At 42.1% G+C, this 14199-nt stretch overlaps 1 protein-coding gene across 19 annotated transcripts in view; it reads left to right on the top strand.

Annotated features, from left to right (window-relative positions):
- Positions 1-14199, top strand: part of dock3 (dedicator of cytokinesis 3) — a 179592-nt gene that overhangs the window by 46668 nt on the left and 118725 nt on the right. For all 19 annotated transcript variants that reach the window (XM_036530880.1, XM_036530876.1, XM_036530879.1 and 16 more), the window contains exons 2-3: positions 2567-2650; positions 11821-11861. In XM_036530880.1, the coding sequence (XP_036386773.1) occupies positions 2567-2650; positions 11821-11861 (125 nt within the window). The remainder of the gene's footprint in view (positions 1-2566; positions 2651-11820; positions 11862-14199) is intronic.

Genomic DNA, 14199 nt, shown 5'->3' with positions numbered 1-14199 from the left:
TGGTAAATGGCAGATCTCCCAGTTCAAGACTTAAAATACATATACAGTATACAGTAACTAATATGCAAAAATAGGTTTGTAATAAGACAGTGTGTTTTAGAATAAAAAAAAGCATTTAATTCAAGATGGCACATAACAAATTGTAAAAAAAAACAGCTCAACTTGAGTTCTTCACATTTGCAAACTGGTTGGTTTGGCCATGGCCTGGCTTTGTCTATTCTTGGTGAGACCTCTTGCTCATAATTGCAGAAATGCTGGGCAGCTTAATTAAGAATAGAGCTCAGGCTGCTCTGCCTGGGGGGAGTGTATCTGTAAGCCTGAGTGAAAGGGAGAAAACAAGGCCACTGTAAGTGAATAGGGGGTTTGTGTACTGTGCCAGGGCTGGAGCAGCCTCGTGATTCCAGCGCACAGCCTGGCATGCAGCACAGATCGCTGCCTTCGCCTTCACCCGGGCCCCCTTTTTCCTCCAGCTTTTTTAAACGATTTCAAATGAAGCTGTTGAAAATGACGCAGTGCTGTGAGCCCTTGTTCTAATCCAGCCCCTTTCCTTGGAGTAGATTACACTCCCTGCACCACTGGAGGAGAGTAATCACTGCGCTGCATCTCTCTGCACTTCGCACTGCGAGTCGTTATTGCGATGACATTTGATTCCTGCCTGGTGGAGGCTGAAGTGGCCTTGACTCTTCCGGGAGATGTGCGCTGCTTCAGTTCCAGAGGCACACCATGTTCCCGGAGACTCGCTGTCTCATGGTTAGATTTAAACCGCGCTCAATCAAGGGACCAGGCCCTGCTGCTGCTGTAACCCCAAGACGTCCGGATGCTTGGCCTGAGGGAATTCCTTACAAATGCTGTGTGTCGTTTAAAAGTGTCCTGAGACTTTTTTTTTTCTCATTTCACTGACTGGCTTGTTAGTTAATGTGTGCGAATAGCACCAATCAAGCACCCTGGTCTGATTTAGTGGGAGGTTCTGAAATGTATTGTGTTAAGAAAGAATCTGCACGATGCCCAGTTGGCCTTAATCTAAATAGATTGTGTGACAGAAAGGATAGTCTTGCCCTGAATAAATTCTGAGCTTTAAATGTGGTTCCTTTGAAAAGGTATGTGTCACTACAGAGGTAAATGGGTCACACAGGCCTTTAGAGTCTTTGTGATGGAATATCATGGACTTTGGAGTCAGTTTGCTCACCGAAGGGAGTCTGCCATTGCTCAGAACAGTGGCTGTGATAAATGGGGTATAGGCAGTGGACTTTGCCTCTATCTGTGTAACTAACGTAAGTCACTCTAAAACAAACTAAAATCAGGAGCCACCTGAGTAGTCATGGGATGTCTGTAGCTCTGGCAAGTACCTGCGTCTGTATTCGTGTTTGGCTAAATAACACACACTGAAAATCAGTCCAAATATGTAATCTTTTTGTAACTGTAAAGTCTAAAATGTTTAAGCAGATAAACATGAGTTTTGATACGCTTCCAGCTGAGCATCTGTACGCTACACTATACAAAACAGCCCTTTTTTGCAGAGGCAGGAATGCAGATACAAAGCTTTGGCTAACCTGAAACTTATCATTCATTACTGTTACATATTTGTGACTGGCCAATCTTTGCAAAAATGTGTAATTTTACCCTGTACCTGCTTGATGTTTAAGCCATAGCAGCAGAAGACCATCTGTGTTCACAGTAGTATGGCAGCTCACGGCTGCTGTTGCACAGTAGCTCTGTGCTGAATAGGATTACCTACCTGGAGAGACATTTGGCGAGCCATCCATTGTGGTCCTGCAGTGTGTCTGGCAGGATTCACAACGCTGTTGTCTCACCCTGCTACTGTGGCAGACTGTGACACCAGGCGAGGAAGCAGTTTTTTCTTTATCAGAAAGTGTGTCTTCAAGGCACCTGCCAGCAGGTCTACCCTGAAAAAAGCAAGTGTTATTAATATTGCTGTCATTGTTTTATTTTTCAAACCGGCAGTGACAGAGATATTGATATTTAGGTCCTCATGCTAATTTATTCCCTCCATTTTTGAAAAGAGCAGCAAAAAAAAAAGAGTCAGCACAAGCTGTGCATCTGACAGTTTGTGTTGTTAGGAGAGCTCGCCAATAGCAGTGTGGCTGGCTCGGGATTTGCTGTGACCTGGACGTGACTGTTGCTTTGTCTCCTGAGCTATGCTGGGGACATCTAGGCAGTTTATTCCCTCACTGTTCTGATTTACACTAAGCCCTACCGTATTATAACTTTGAAAGAAACCCTGCAAAATCCTGTTACTCTCCCATTGTCTTTTTCACTGGCTGTGTAGTATTCTCACAACTGGCACCTTTCCCGTCCTAGTGGTGGGTACAAAGTGAGCTAAAGAGCGTCGATTCTCTATGTGTTACAGGAGTGATATCCTGACCATTGTATGTTAACTATTGTATGTCACCTCTGAGATCAGTTCACAGCAGGGTTACTGTGGATACTGCTATGTGTGGAGTGCCCGCAGCGTATGTAGCTGTGCTTCATCGCTGGGCCGGCCTGTGGACTGGCCTCTCTGCTCCTCTCACTGGGAACTGACACCTCATTTCTTTTCTCTCCACAGTGATCTGTAACTTCAGAGGGTCAGTGTCTCAGGGCCTGACGCTGGAGATTGGAGAGACAGTCCAGATACTGGAAAAGTGTGAAGGTAAGGCAGGCCTCTCCATAGATGTACATCCACTGTTGTCTGTTGATGTTCCCCATTACAACCAACTATTGAGCCAAACGCTTTGGTCCTGTTAAGACAACAGATAGTAGCAATCGTTGAGATTCCAACAAGAGCTCACATAAAATATCACCTGAGGCCATGGTGTGGATGGGGTGGGGGTAGCATGAGTTGGGGGGTGGGGGTGGTGAGTGGGGGTGGGGGGTGTAATCTGTTCTCTATTCGCCAGCACTTAGAGACCCATAGATCTATCGCACTGTGTTTTTCATGCAGATAAAATACTGGTAATTTGTTACACATGCCCTCCTCGGGCAGGGTTTGACCTCTCATACAGATGGCTGCCCCTTGGAAAGGCAATCTGCTGTTTCACTATGCATGGCAGATAAGAGGGCTTTTTGTGGGTGTAAATCTGCAATCCAGTACATTTCATGGCTTTAGGCACACAGCATCAACAGCAGATAGCAGGTATAACACATAATAACGGCATAAAAAGATAATAACGCTAAACTGCTTACTGAGATAGGGAAGCCATGCCTGGGGATCTACAATTTGAGAGGCAGTTTGAAGGATTCATTATCTGTTTTGAAATGTGTTTGGTTTTAAAGGATAAATCAGCTGTGTGTGATCCTTTATGTAAACATTATTCTCCTTCTATATGTGTGCACAGTTATAATTCTTTGATCCCTTGGCACCATGGGTACAGATAAAACTGAAATATCTCTAACCATTTAGCCAGGTTATCAAGAAATAATTGTTTTATTTCCCAAAGACATACTTCTAATTGCGTATTAAGTTTTAAAACATTTTCTTTTTTTCCTGATGAGAGAGTTGGGAAGCAGGCAAGTGTGGTGTGGTGTAATACTTATCAGAAAGAGCGCCCCCCTATGGCCTGGAGTCACGGATGAGTGCGCAGGCGAGCGGAAAGCATGAACGTCCTCAGTGACTCCTGCATGAGTCCATTGGTATTCCTGTAGCGGAGTGGCGCGAGGCTGAGGATGCCTCTGGCCTGGAAATGTTGCCCCAACAGATAATGAGGCTGATGGCGTGGCATTAGGCACGGCTCATTGGATGTCCCGTATTGATCAGGACGCAAGCGGACCTGATGCTGTCTCCAGGGCAATCGCATCCCCCTCTGTACACAAGCGGTGGGCAGGGTTGTCCTAGGGGAAGAAAGCACTTTTGATGTCACATGAAGCCACAGAGTGGTGTTTATTTTTAGCTGGGCTTTGCCAGTGAAAGGCATACAGTATATAAAGAGTAAGAGAGAACCTTCATTCCTGTAAGAGCCAGGTTTGTTTTTCAGCAATACTATAGAGTCACAGTCATACACCTTTAGCAGGCTATAAAAACGTTATTTTATATTTTGAAAATATATATATTTGTCATGTTCTTATATTGCGTTTGCAAAGCCACTCGCACTGGAATGCGTGCCTGGGCTAGAGACTATTAACTTCAGCTGTAGTAAAAGCCAATGATCGTTTGTTTATACAAGCAGACGCAGTGGTCATATAAACTACTTTTTCATTGTTGAAATATAGTCATATATCTAAATATATTTTATAACGAATGAAGAATAGCAGGACTTATTATTACAAATTCTTGTTTGTTTAGATGTGAGTAATAAAGTGCATATAAATAAATAAATGTGGATGATTATTGTATGTTGTTTTAATAGGTTTTTAGAGTTGCATGTAAACATTGTTATGCCTTCATATTTAGTTAGTTTTTTAATTAATATTGATTGTACACAAAGTTGCTCTTGTGTAAAATTAATTTTACTCTGCATGGTTGCTAAAATCCCATTATTTCAAGAAGACATTTTTGGTTCTGTCTTAAACATGCATTAGCATTCAGATGGGGGTAATCTGTTTACAAGTGCCCAAATAATGAATTTTCACTGCAGTGCCATTGACAAAGAGGGGAGCTCTTGTGTGCATGTATTGAGTTTTCATTCATATGAAAGTACAACTAACAACCTTCATTTTTACTTTAAAACAATGGGAAAGTCATTTTCCGAATTTGTGATAGGATATATACTTTTAGGAATAAGCTTGTTAAAAACAGAAAACATTTAGAGGTGAAGAAAACAACCCTGCACCTTCTTTTCACTTTCTTTTTCTCAAGGTAGAGGGAGTTTAACATATTATAGTCTTCTTCATTTTAACTGTGTTTGACTGTAATTTGAAATACTGTTCCCAGAACATGGCATCATAGCATTCTGCTGTCTCTCTATTAGACTGAACATATGGTTAAATTAACCTCTTACCCACATCTGGTCAGACACACATGCAGTGTTTACACCAGCTTGAATTCAGCCATACCTTAACATAGCTGGAGTTATGCTACATTTACAATATAACACTTCTCGGTATATTTTGGCCTGCCCTGGAACCCATCTCAGCTGCCTTTTGAGATGTCATGTTGAACATTGGCAAATGTTACTTGGTGTTTATTTTACATGTAGTATCATGATGCGTTTTGGATTCTGTGATCTAGTGACTGATATGTGCTAGTATGCTTAGCTTCCCTTGCCTAGTCAGGTTGCACAAGTTAACTTGTGGTAGAGCTTGAATAGTGTTATGCTCACACTCACTGGTTTGTGAGCGTTGTTAGCCTGGTCTGACACTGTTGGACATTCATCTTGAATGGATGCGCTTCTGTTTTTTTTGTGCTGGAAGTTGCTCTGGAAAAGAGTGCCTGCTCAATGATTGTAACATAATGTCATATATAGCTACAGTAATGAATAACCGTTGGAACTGAATGCAAAATGATATAAAGTTTGTAAACTCCATTGCTTCCATTGCTCCATTGTTTCCTTTGTTTCAAGCTATCCTCTATACAGACAGCAATAGGTAGTCTACATGTACAGATAAATGTTGGAAGGAGCAGGAAATAGATGTGCATCAGTGTGTGACTGGTCGAGGAGCAGCATTTTTCACTGCACCTTCTGTTGCAGCACACCCATAAAAAAAATGTCTCCTCTCTTGTCCCCGTCATCTCTATGGCAGCAGGCTGACACAAACAGGTCTGAAGGAAAAGGAAGAAGGATGACACTTCACAAACATGTAACCAAGCCCATCAGCTCCTGATGTACACCCCCCCCCCAAAAAAAAAAAAAAAAAAAAAATCTGAAAGGAGTTTGTGTCTGAGTGAGTGCTTGCAGGCTTTGTGGCTCCTGAGGCACTGTGTGTTCATGCTTTTCCGTCCATTTCCAGATCACTGGGCTCAGGTGCAAGAATGGTTGTGAAATACCTCTCTGTACATCTCCTCTTGGGTGGCTATGAACACCCTTAGCGTTGCTGTTGGAATGGCGCAGATTTATGGTGCTTAGTCTTGCAAGACAAACTCATTTACCTCCCTGGCAGTTTGTTGTTGGGTATGTGTTTGTCTGCGTATGTGTGTGTGTGTGTATGTGAAATGGAAGAAGGGCAGCATGGGAAATGGGCTCCGTCTTCCACCCCCTACTTTATCACAAACTTGTGGGCTGTCACTCAGCTTAGCCATGTGGATGACAGTGTGAATGATGAATCTAGAGACAGGGCTGGCCTGTAAACATGCCCTGGGCATGGAGCCCTACACTGCAGGACTGCCACTTATTTTGTTACAGTTCTGTCTCATTACTGGAAATTTCCGGAAGTTTTTTTTTATTTTATTTTATTTTCAAGAAAGCCTTTTTCATTGCATTTTTATTAACAACATTAGAATTTTGTAATGAATGGAAATTTGACAATCACGGTGACAATTTGCTCACTTTGATCTTGTGTAAGTGTTTACTGCACAGGAAATAACTCGCATGAGCAAATGCTGCTGACCCATTAAAATATATGGCCCATTTGAAGAGTATTCCCCTCACTTGTTGTATTCTGTACATTAATGGTGATGGGGGTGGAGCAGGCTGTATTAGCATCAGGTCAGTTAGTATTGGTGGAGTGCACTGTGGCCTTTAGGCCTGGGATCAGCAGAGTTCTGACAGTGGGGTTAGTAGTTCAGTGCAGTGATCGATTGTTTTCCAGGCACCTTGTGCTTTTGATGTAAAGGATCTCTCAGAAGTAGAATCCTTTTGAAGCCTCTGAGCCATAATATGTCACTGTGTTTGAGTCAGAGCAACAGTCTTATCTCCCACTGCCCTGAGAGGCTTGGCCTCTGCCATTTGTTTTGCTTCTTGGCTGATCCACAATGAATAATACATATATACATACATACATACATACATACATAATATACTCACCATCAAAACAATTATGTATCTGAGACTTGAACAAATGAGATGCTTTGAGATCTTAATCTTTTCTTATCAATGATCAATGAACAATGAGTACATTATTATGTATGTATTATTATGTACAGTATATTGTATATGTTAAAGATACAAATAATTATAATAATGATAATAACGAATACTGTTGTGATGATATAGATGATGCCAATGATGACAGGGACAGTGGGCTTTGGCTCTTCCACTCATTCAGAAAGACTGGTGATTGTCACCAAAGGTCTTTCGCCACTTTAAAGCGATGTGGACATATGCAATTTTATCATTCTGTGATACAATTTATTGGCAATTCAAATGGTTTGATATTCAATTGACAATTGACAGAATTTATGCAATATCCAATTATAAAGCAAAACCATGTCATTTCAGATTACGCAGTACATATCAAGTCTGAAATTGTTCACTTAAACTGTATAATATGATATGACATGGTTTTGCTTTGTGATTTGATATTCTTGGAATTTATCATATTCTTTTTGCTGATATTGTCTCTAAAATGCAAATAAAATTAGCCAGCCATATCTTAGTGTTTCTGCTTGCATCTTAATGCTGAATGCTTGGCTAAGTAATTGCTACGTAGCTTGGTTTACAGAAATGGGTGAGAGCAAACAAGAAAATCAAGAATGTGTGAAGGGCTGGCTGTTCAATGTTTTTTTTACAGAAGTGAGCCAAATGACACATATATGTGCATTGATTGGATTCTGCCAACTGCATAAAGTGAGTTCCCTGGAATATGCTCAATGTATACTCTATATATTGATTTGCAACTCTCCATTACGTGCAACTCTCCATATATAGATTGCTTTGGGTGTTCAACAAAGCAATCTAGGTTGGATTTTTCCAAAGATGATACAAGTGTAAATTGCTTTGTGTAACATGGGATTAAATACATAACCTCACAGAGCGTAGTTCATTCTCATGAAATGTGCATTTGATTGTAAAAGTGGCAGAACCACAAAAAACCTTCATATCCAGTTTGAAGTAGAATGAGTTTTGTACTTTCTTGTGGGGTGCAAATGTAAATTCTGTATGACCTCATGTACTTATGATGCAGTATTGTCAAGTGCTTCCAACATACATGATGGTCGGATGACGAGCTTACTACTGATGCACCAGCCCTTTTACACTGTGCATGACATGCACATCCTGTGCCTACTCTCTACACCAGCGTTTCCCAAACCTCTCCTGGAGGACTCCTTGTCCTGCATGTTTTAGATCTCTCCCTGCTCCAACACAGCTGATTTAAATGATCAGTTTGTTATTAAGCAGCTTCAGGAGTTCATAACGAGTTGATCATTTGAATCAGCTGTGTTGGAGCAGGGAGAGATCTGAAACGTGCAGGACAAGGGGGTCCTCCAGGAGAGGTTTGGGAAATGCTGCTCTATACAATGATGCTATAGTCATTATTTAAACATGTTTGCTCTGGAATTCTGCAGCATGCACGTTCACAAGTGGATCAAACAGAGTGGCGTGATGGATGTGCTGGCCTCCATGGCGGTTAGCAATAGGGACGTGCTGATGTGAGAACTCTACCTAGTTTAGACTCTGTGAGAGACGTTTGATTTAATCTAGCATCAATCATGCTGTGCTCGTCTTCACTCTGTGTGCTCTGTGTGCTTGTTGTGAGCTGACAGCCCCTCGGAGATAAGGGGGGCCGATCTGAACCCTCCGCAGCACACCTGAAGGGCACCCGGCCTGTGCTACCTGCGCTAATTGAAGGACAGCGTTGCCCTTGCCACACACTCTGTCACTTTTCCCATCCTCTCAAATAGCCGCTCCGGAGCCAGTTTCAATGTCCATCACTAATTAATTCAGTTGGTGCTGTTTCCATGCAATTATCAGTTCAGCCGAGTGATAAAAAACCCGAAACAGATGGTCCAGGTGCATGTGAAACACTTTTTAGCAGTTTTTTTTTTTTCCTTTAGCACTGCCATTGTCAGAAGCAAATGGCAACATTAATGATTGAATCATCTATTAGGGGGATACAACATTAACGGCCAGCACAAAGCACTTATTAAGGACTTCAAAGTCAATATGGTGCAGAGAATTCTTGGGTGAGGAACGAGTTGACGCTCCCCCTCTCAATCAGAGCTGAGGTGCAGAGGTGGATCCCAGCCAGTCACACTCCATCTGCCCCAGGGATGAGTCACTCAGCAGGCAGGGCCCTCCTGGAGTGCACATATATTTATATTCCCTGCATATATGAACATTAACATATAGATGGGGACTCCTGTCCGCCATGCACACTGGCCTGTATACATCACCATCAAGTAGCACTGATTCGGACAGGATTAAAAAAAAAAAAAAAAACGGTGAAAAAAACGGTGATTTGACTTGTGGTCAAAATAACTGCAGTGTCGAAATAAAGACTTGAGGCACCGTGAAGGCAAGGTACCTCATGCTGTCTCTTGTGGACTGGGTAAGAGACAGGCAAGGTGTGCATGGGGGTTGAAAGGGATACTGGCAAAAAAATGAAGAGAAATCACTGTCAGATCAATACATTTTCAAAGGAGCTGAGCAGAAGCAGGAGTAGGGTGAGATTGAAAAGTAGCCATTCAGACTGCATTGGAGAGCAACAGTAATTTTTTTCTGCAGTGTTTCTTGGTCTACTACAAAAGATTGAAAGCCAATGCACTCTGAACTGGGGAGAGCAGTGGAAGAGAGATGCCTGAACATTTTGTGAAGTTCCCCAAGCGTTGCTTTTTATTAATGCATCACGAAGAACTGACAAACACAATGTTTCAATCTTTTTGGTCTCTGATATGTGGGTAGTGGATTGGTAATATGAAGGAATACAGTGGAAAAAGGACATGCGATATGGGTAATATTGAGGGTCATATTGATGTGTGCTCAAGATAACAGTGCTTAAGATAACAGCACTGCTATTGTAGTGGAGCACAGGGCATCTTAACCTCTTTGCATGTAAACTTTGGTTTCCATCGAGTCCCCTTCACTCTTACATAGCAGGGCACTGTTACAGGTGTAGCATGATTTGTCAGCAACTATGTCATTTCAATGCTCAAGTTACAGTGGAAAGATTATGGTGGGTGTTTTTATAAACTGGTTGTTAGACAGGTGAGGGGTATGTAAAAGATCAAAAGATGGCTAGATCCTGTGAAGTTTTTTTTTTATGTATACAGTACATCATTGTGTTGAGGATGGAAATTAGGGGAGCTGCACTGGAGCTCACGGGTCATAGGCGAGCAGGAAGAGCTTCCTTTGCTGTGACATTTACTCAGCATGCAGAGAGAAAGGCCATGAAAGCAGAAGACAGGGAATGCTTTCAACCAAAAACACCCAGCTCCCCCAATACCTTTTGGTGACTATTGTTAGTTCACTCCTCACTGCTCCCTTTTATAATACTGTCGACCTAACTGAAATGCTCCATGCAAATTTTCATTCAAACATTGATACTTCCATTATCCACCGCTGTGTAGCTTTGATGTTCTTAATTTCGCCTCAGCCTGTATCAATATCGGCCTGACGGTTGGGCAGCAATTCTGTCAGAACTCAGCCAACACAGAGCCGCATTTAACTGCACCCCTCAGCACGGCTGACAAACACACTGTGACAAAAGCCCAGGCTCACCTGTCACTGGAGATCAGGTCATTTCCACTCAGTACCTACATTATCACAGCTGTCCCAGAGCTGTGACATGTGGGCGGGCCTGGGTATAACCTGCTATTTGCATTAATCAACCAAAAAATTGGTGTCAAAACTTTTCATCCTATCTTAAGCAGCCATTAAGGACATTACAAAAGGGATTTTACCCTCATCAGCAAGCCCTGCACTGAGCATGTGACACCAGTCTCTGAACTGGGAAACTGGGGATGTTGGGCCTGGCTTGACAGCATTGGCTCCAAAATGGGGTGAGAGTAGCTGGAATCAGGTCCTGTGACTGAAGCCGAAATCAGAATTATAGCCTCAATGTTATGGTGTTTGTGTGATAAAGACTAACTAGCACAGTCTAGTCAGAAAGCTTTTTTTATTTTTAGAGAGTGCCCATGGTACACCGCTATGATGCTATGTCAGTCATTGGAGAGAGTGTAATCTTGCTTTCAGGAAGGATGGAGGGTGAGCAGCCTTGGTTATGTGGCGAAATCCCCTTTACCACTTATATCCCTGAAGTACAGAATCCTCCCTACCAAGAGAAGAGCTCCTTGTACAGCCTTAAGAGCCTGCCGAGCTCCAAGCATTAAGAGTCCAGGAAGGTTTAACCGTTTCAGGTGTGGAGTAAAGATTTCATCATGCCTGAGCATCGCTCTTTAATTAGGAATAGCTTGGAGATGCTCGGACTTCCTACCCATAGGTTTGTTGCCTTGGCCACCATTATGTGGAGGAGAAAAAAAGCCACAGGTGAAGGGAGGGTCTTCTAATAAGAAAGAATTGTGATTAAGTCAAGAGGCTTGTTTGAAATTAAATATTTCCTCCTTTGAAGTATATGTACCAAGTGTAAATTATGTGGTAAAATAATGCTTTTCTCATATTGTCATTAGGCAATGTGAGTAAGAAATAGTATGTTACTTGAAACGAGTATGTTACTTGCTCTGCGGATGCTTTGAGTAGTGAATAAATGCTGAGGTGATTAGGGCTTCAGAGGATGGATCAGATGATTAGAGAGTGGCCTCAAATCACAGGTGGGATGCTGCCATTGTACTGTTGAACAAGACAGCATCAGCTTCAAATGTAAATGAGAAGTATTTCAATAAAACAAGAATGTAAATCAGGTTAGTTGCCCTGGGTAAGGGTGTTTACTAATGAGGCTAATAAATCTAATGATCAAACTTTGTATTTTCTCTTTTAATGCTCTAAAATTAACCACTGGAAGATACATTCACATATGATTTTTGGGCTAACATGCATATGTTGTCTTTTTCAGGATGGTACAGAGGATTTTCCACTCGGAAGCCCACAGTCAAGGTAAATAGATTTGTTTTCTCACCCTTTCCATTTTTTGTACTTCTACAGGTAGGGAAAGTCCTTGATGAAATAGTTCAAAGGAGACCAGTGACTCCCCTCACTGAAATTGACTGTGAGCATTGTGATTTCCCTGACTGAAATACTGCAAAAATCAGTATACTTAAGATTTTCCCACTAAGGTATTGTAATTGTCAATAAAGCTGAAGTTTCCCCCACTGGGATAATGTAAATGTCAGTAGAACTGTGTTTTCTCTCCTGGAGATAGGGTAAAGGTCAGCAGAACTTTCACGTCCATAAATGATGGAGTGTAACAGTCATTAGCATTCTGATTTTCCTCATTGAGATACAGTAGTGTACCGATCATCTGAGTTGTGATTCCCAACATGGAGATAGTGCACAGATCAATACAGTTGTGATCTCCTGCACTGAGACGCTGTAAAGGCCAGTGAAATGTGTGACTCCCTCTGTGTCAGCGGGACAGAATAATTCAACCTTGTGTGTTGGCAATACCACTGATCTCTTTACTGTTCAGGAGCACCCGGGAGTGATGTCAGCTTCTATTGCCTTAATTGTCGTTCACCTCTGTTTACACAAAGTCATTCTTCTTGCTTCTGTCCATGTAATTTCATTACCTGTTCATTCGCCGTATTAGATATGAGAGTGAACATGAAATCAAATCCGCACCCTTCCTTGTAACGCAGTGTATATGCTGCACGCTTTCTTATTGGTTATCAAAAGCTGGAGGATGCTTGTTCGCCAGAGACTAAAGTGAGTGAAGGCTTGTGATGTCTTGAGTGCACTGCAGATGTTGACATGCACACCCACACTGATGTGTCTGAAAATACAGACTCCTGTGTACGACTCCTGTGGATGCGCATGTCAGTCATACAGCAACTTCTTCAGTCGTAAAACTAAGGTCCCATAATGTCTGCAAAGTGCTCAGTGTGCATCCTCTCCTTTATGAGTTTTAAAAGGGCTTGATCCCATCAAATGACTGAAATGTTCAGCACTAGTCATATTGCCTCCTGCTCAATTCCTACCCAGCAATTGTTTTGTGTTCTTCATTAGGCTTAACCACACAATTCACAATTTTAGTCGGTTTTTACTTGAATCCTTTGACGCGCAGCCTTTCCGAGTGACTAGGTTTCAAGGTTAGTGATTTATTTAGAATTTGTGTGACTTCTGTATTGTTCTTGGAAATGGGGTAAAGGAAAACATGCAAGACGTTATTTTATTCAGGATGCAGCAGAACAGCTCAGAGATCTAACAAGCTTTCTTTCTTCTACGTTAAAAGGAACGCAGCATGAAATAGGCTTGCGAGCAAGCCACACTATATCGGGATGACTTCATTGTGCACGGGTGAGCAGAGCCCTGCGCTTGAGAGATAGGAAGGTGATGCAGTCGTTCTGTTCAGTTTTTTTCAAATATGCCAATAAAACACAGAAAAGAGGCTTTTACCCTTTTTTTCTTAACCAGGGAGGTTAATTAAGAATTCCGCAACAGTCCAGCACAGAGGCTCACAGTGGGTAAAAACAGGTGACTGAGACGTGATAGCACAGCAAGGACAGCATAGCAATAAGAACAATTTACAAAATGGTAGACGATCGGAATACCAGCAGAGCAGAAAAGATGTTGTAACAACGGGACATGGCTTCATTTGATGCCGTTCGAGGCTGCGCTGCGAAAGTGGACATTTGTTATTCACAAAGCACATTTTCTGAAGCACTGCCCTGAAAATGGAGGCGTGCTGTACCGCCGCAGAGAACAGTGTGCATTTCCTCTACGGTGAATATACATTATGGTCCACTTGCTCTGTGAAGACACCGTGTGCAGCACAGTTGGCATCGCGGTGTCCGGGCAGCGAGGGGTTAATGCAGAGGCCACATGGGAACCTTTGAAAATGATACTCCAGCTGTGACACGTGACGGCTCAGCTCCGTGTGTCCAAGAGAAAATCCAGAGGACGATGCAGCCTGACAGTTAATAAGCGAGGAGTGCTATTTCTGTCCTTATTTCTCTGATTAATAAATGATACAGAGCTGTGTTTGACTATCAGGATCTTCTGCTGATCTCAGGATGAAGGATTAGCTCCGGAGTGAGTTTTAGTTAAAAAGCAGGAACATTCAATCCCAGTGTTTTTAAGTCATGATATTTCACCTACCAAGCACTGTATTCCTTGACATCACAGCTTATTAATATGTGTGCACTGTAGATAAATTACAGTTATAAAATTATCAAGTATACTGCTGACTCATCAGCACCCAGCTCAATCGTATTCATGCCCATGTTGATGGCAGTATAAGGAGTGTGATTTGTTAAAATTATGTATATTTAATGAG

This window comes from Megalops cyprinoides, chromosome 6, assembly GCF_013368585.1.
Source record: "Megalops cyprinoides isolate fMegCyp1 chromosome 6, fMegCyp1.pri, whole genome shotgun sequence".
NCBI classification, from domain to species: Eukaryota; Metazoa; Chordata; class Actinopteri; order Elopiformes; family Megalopidae; genus Megalops; species Megalops cyprinoides.
The sequence above is the reverse complement of the archived record's forward strand: the minus strand, read 5'-3'. Positions and strand labels throughout refer to the sequence as shown.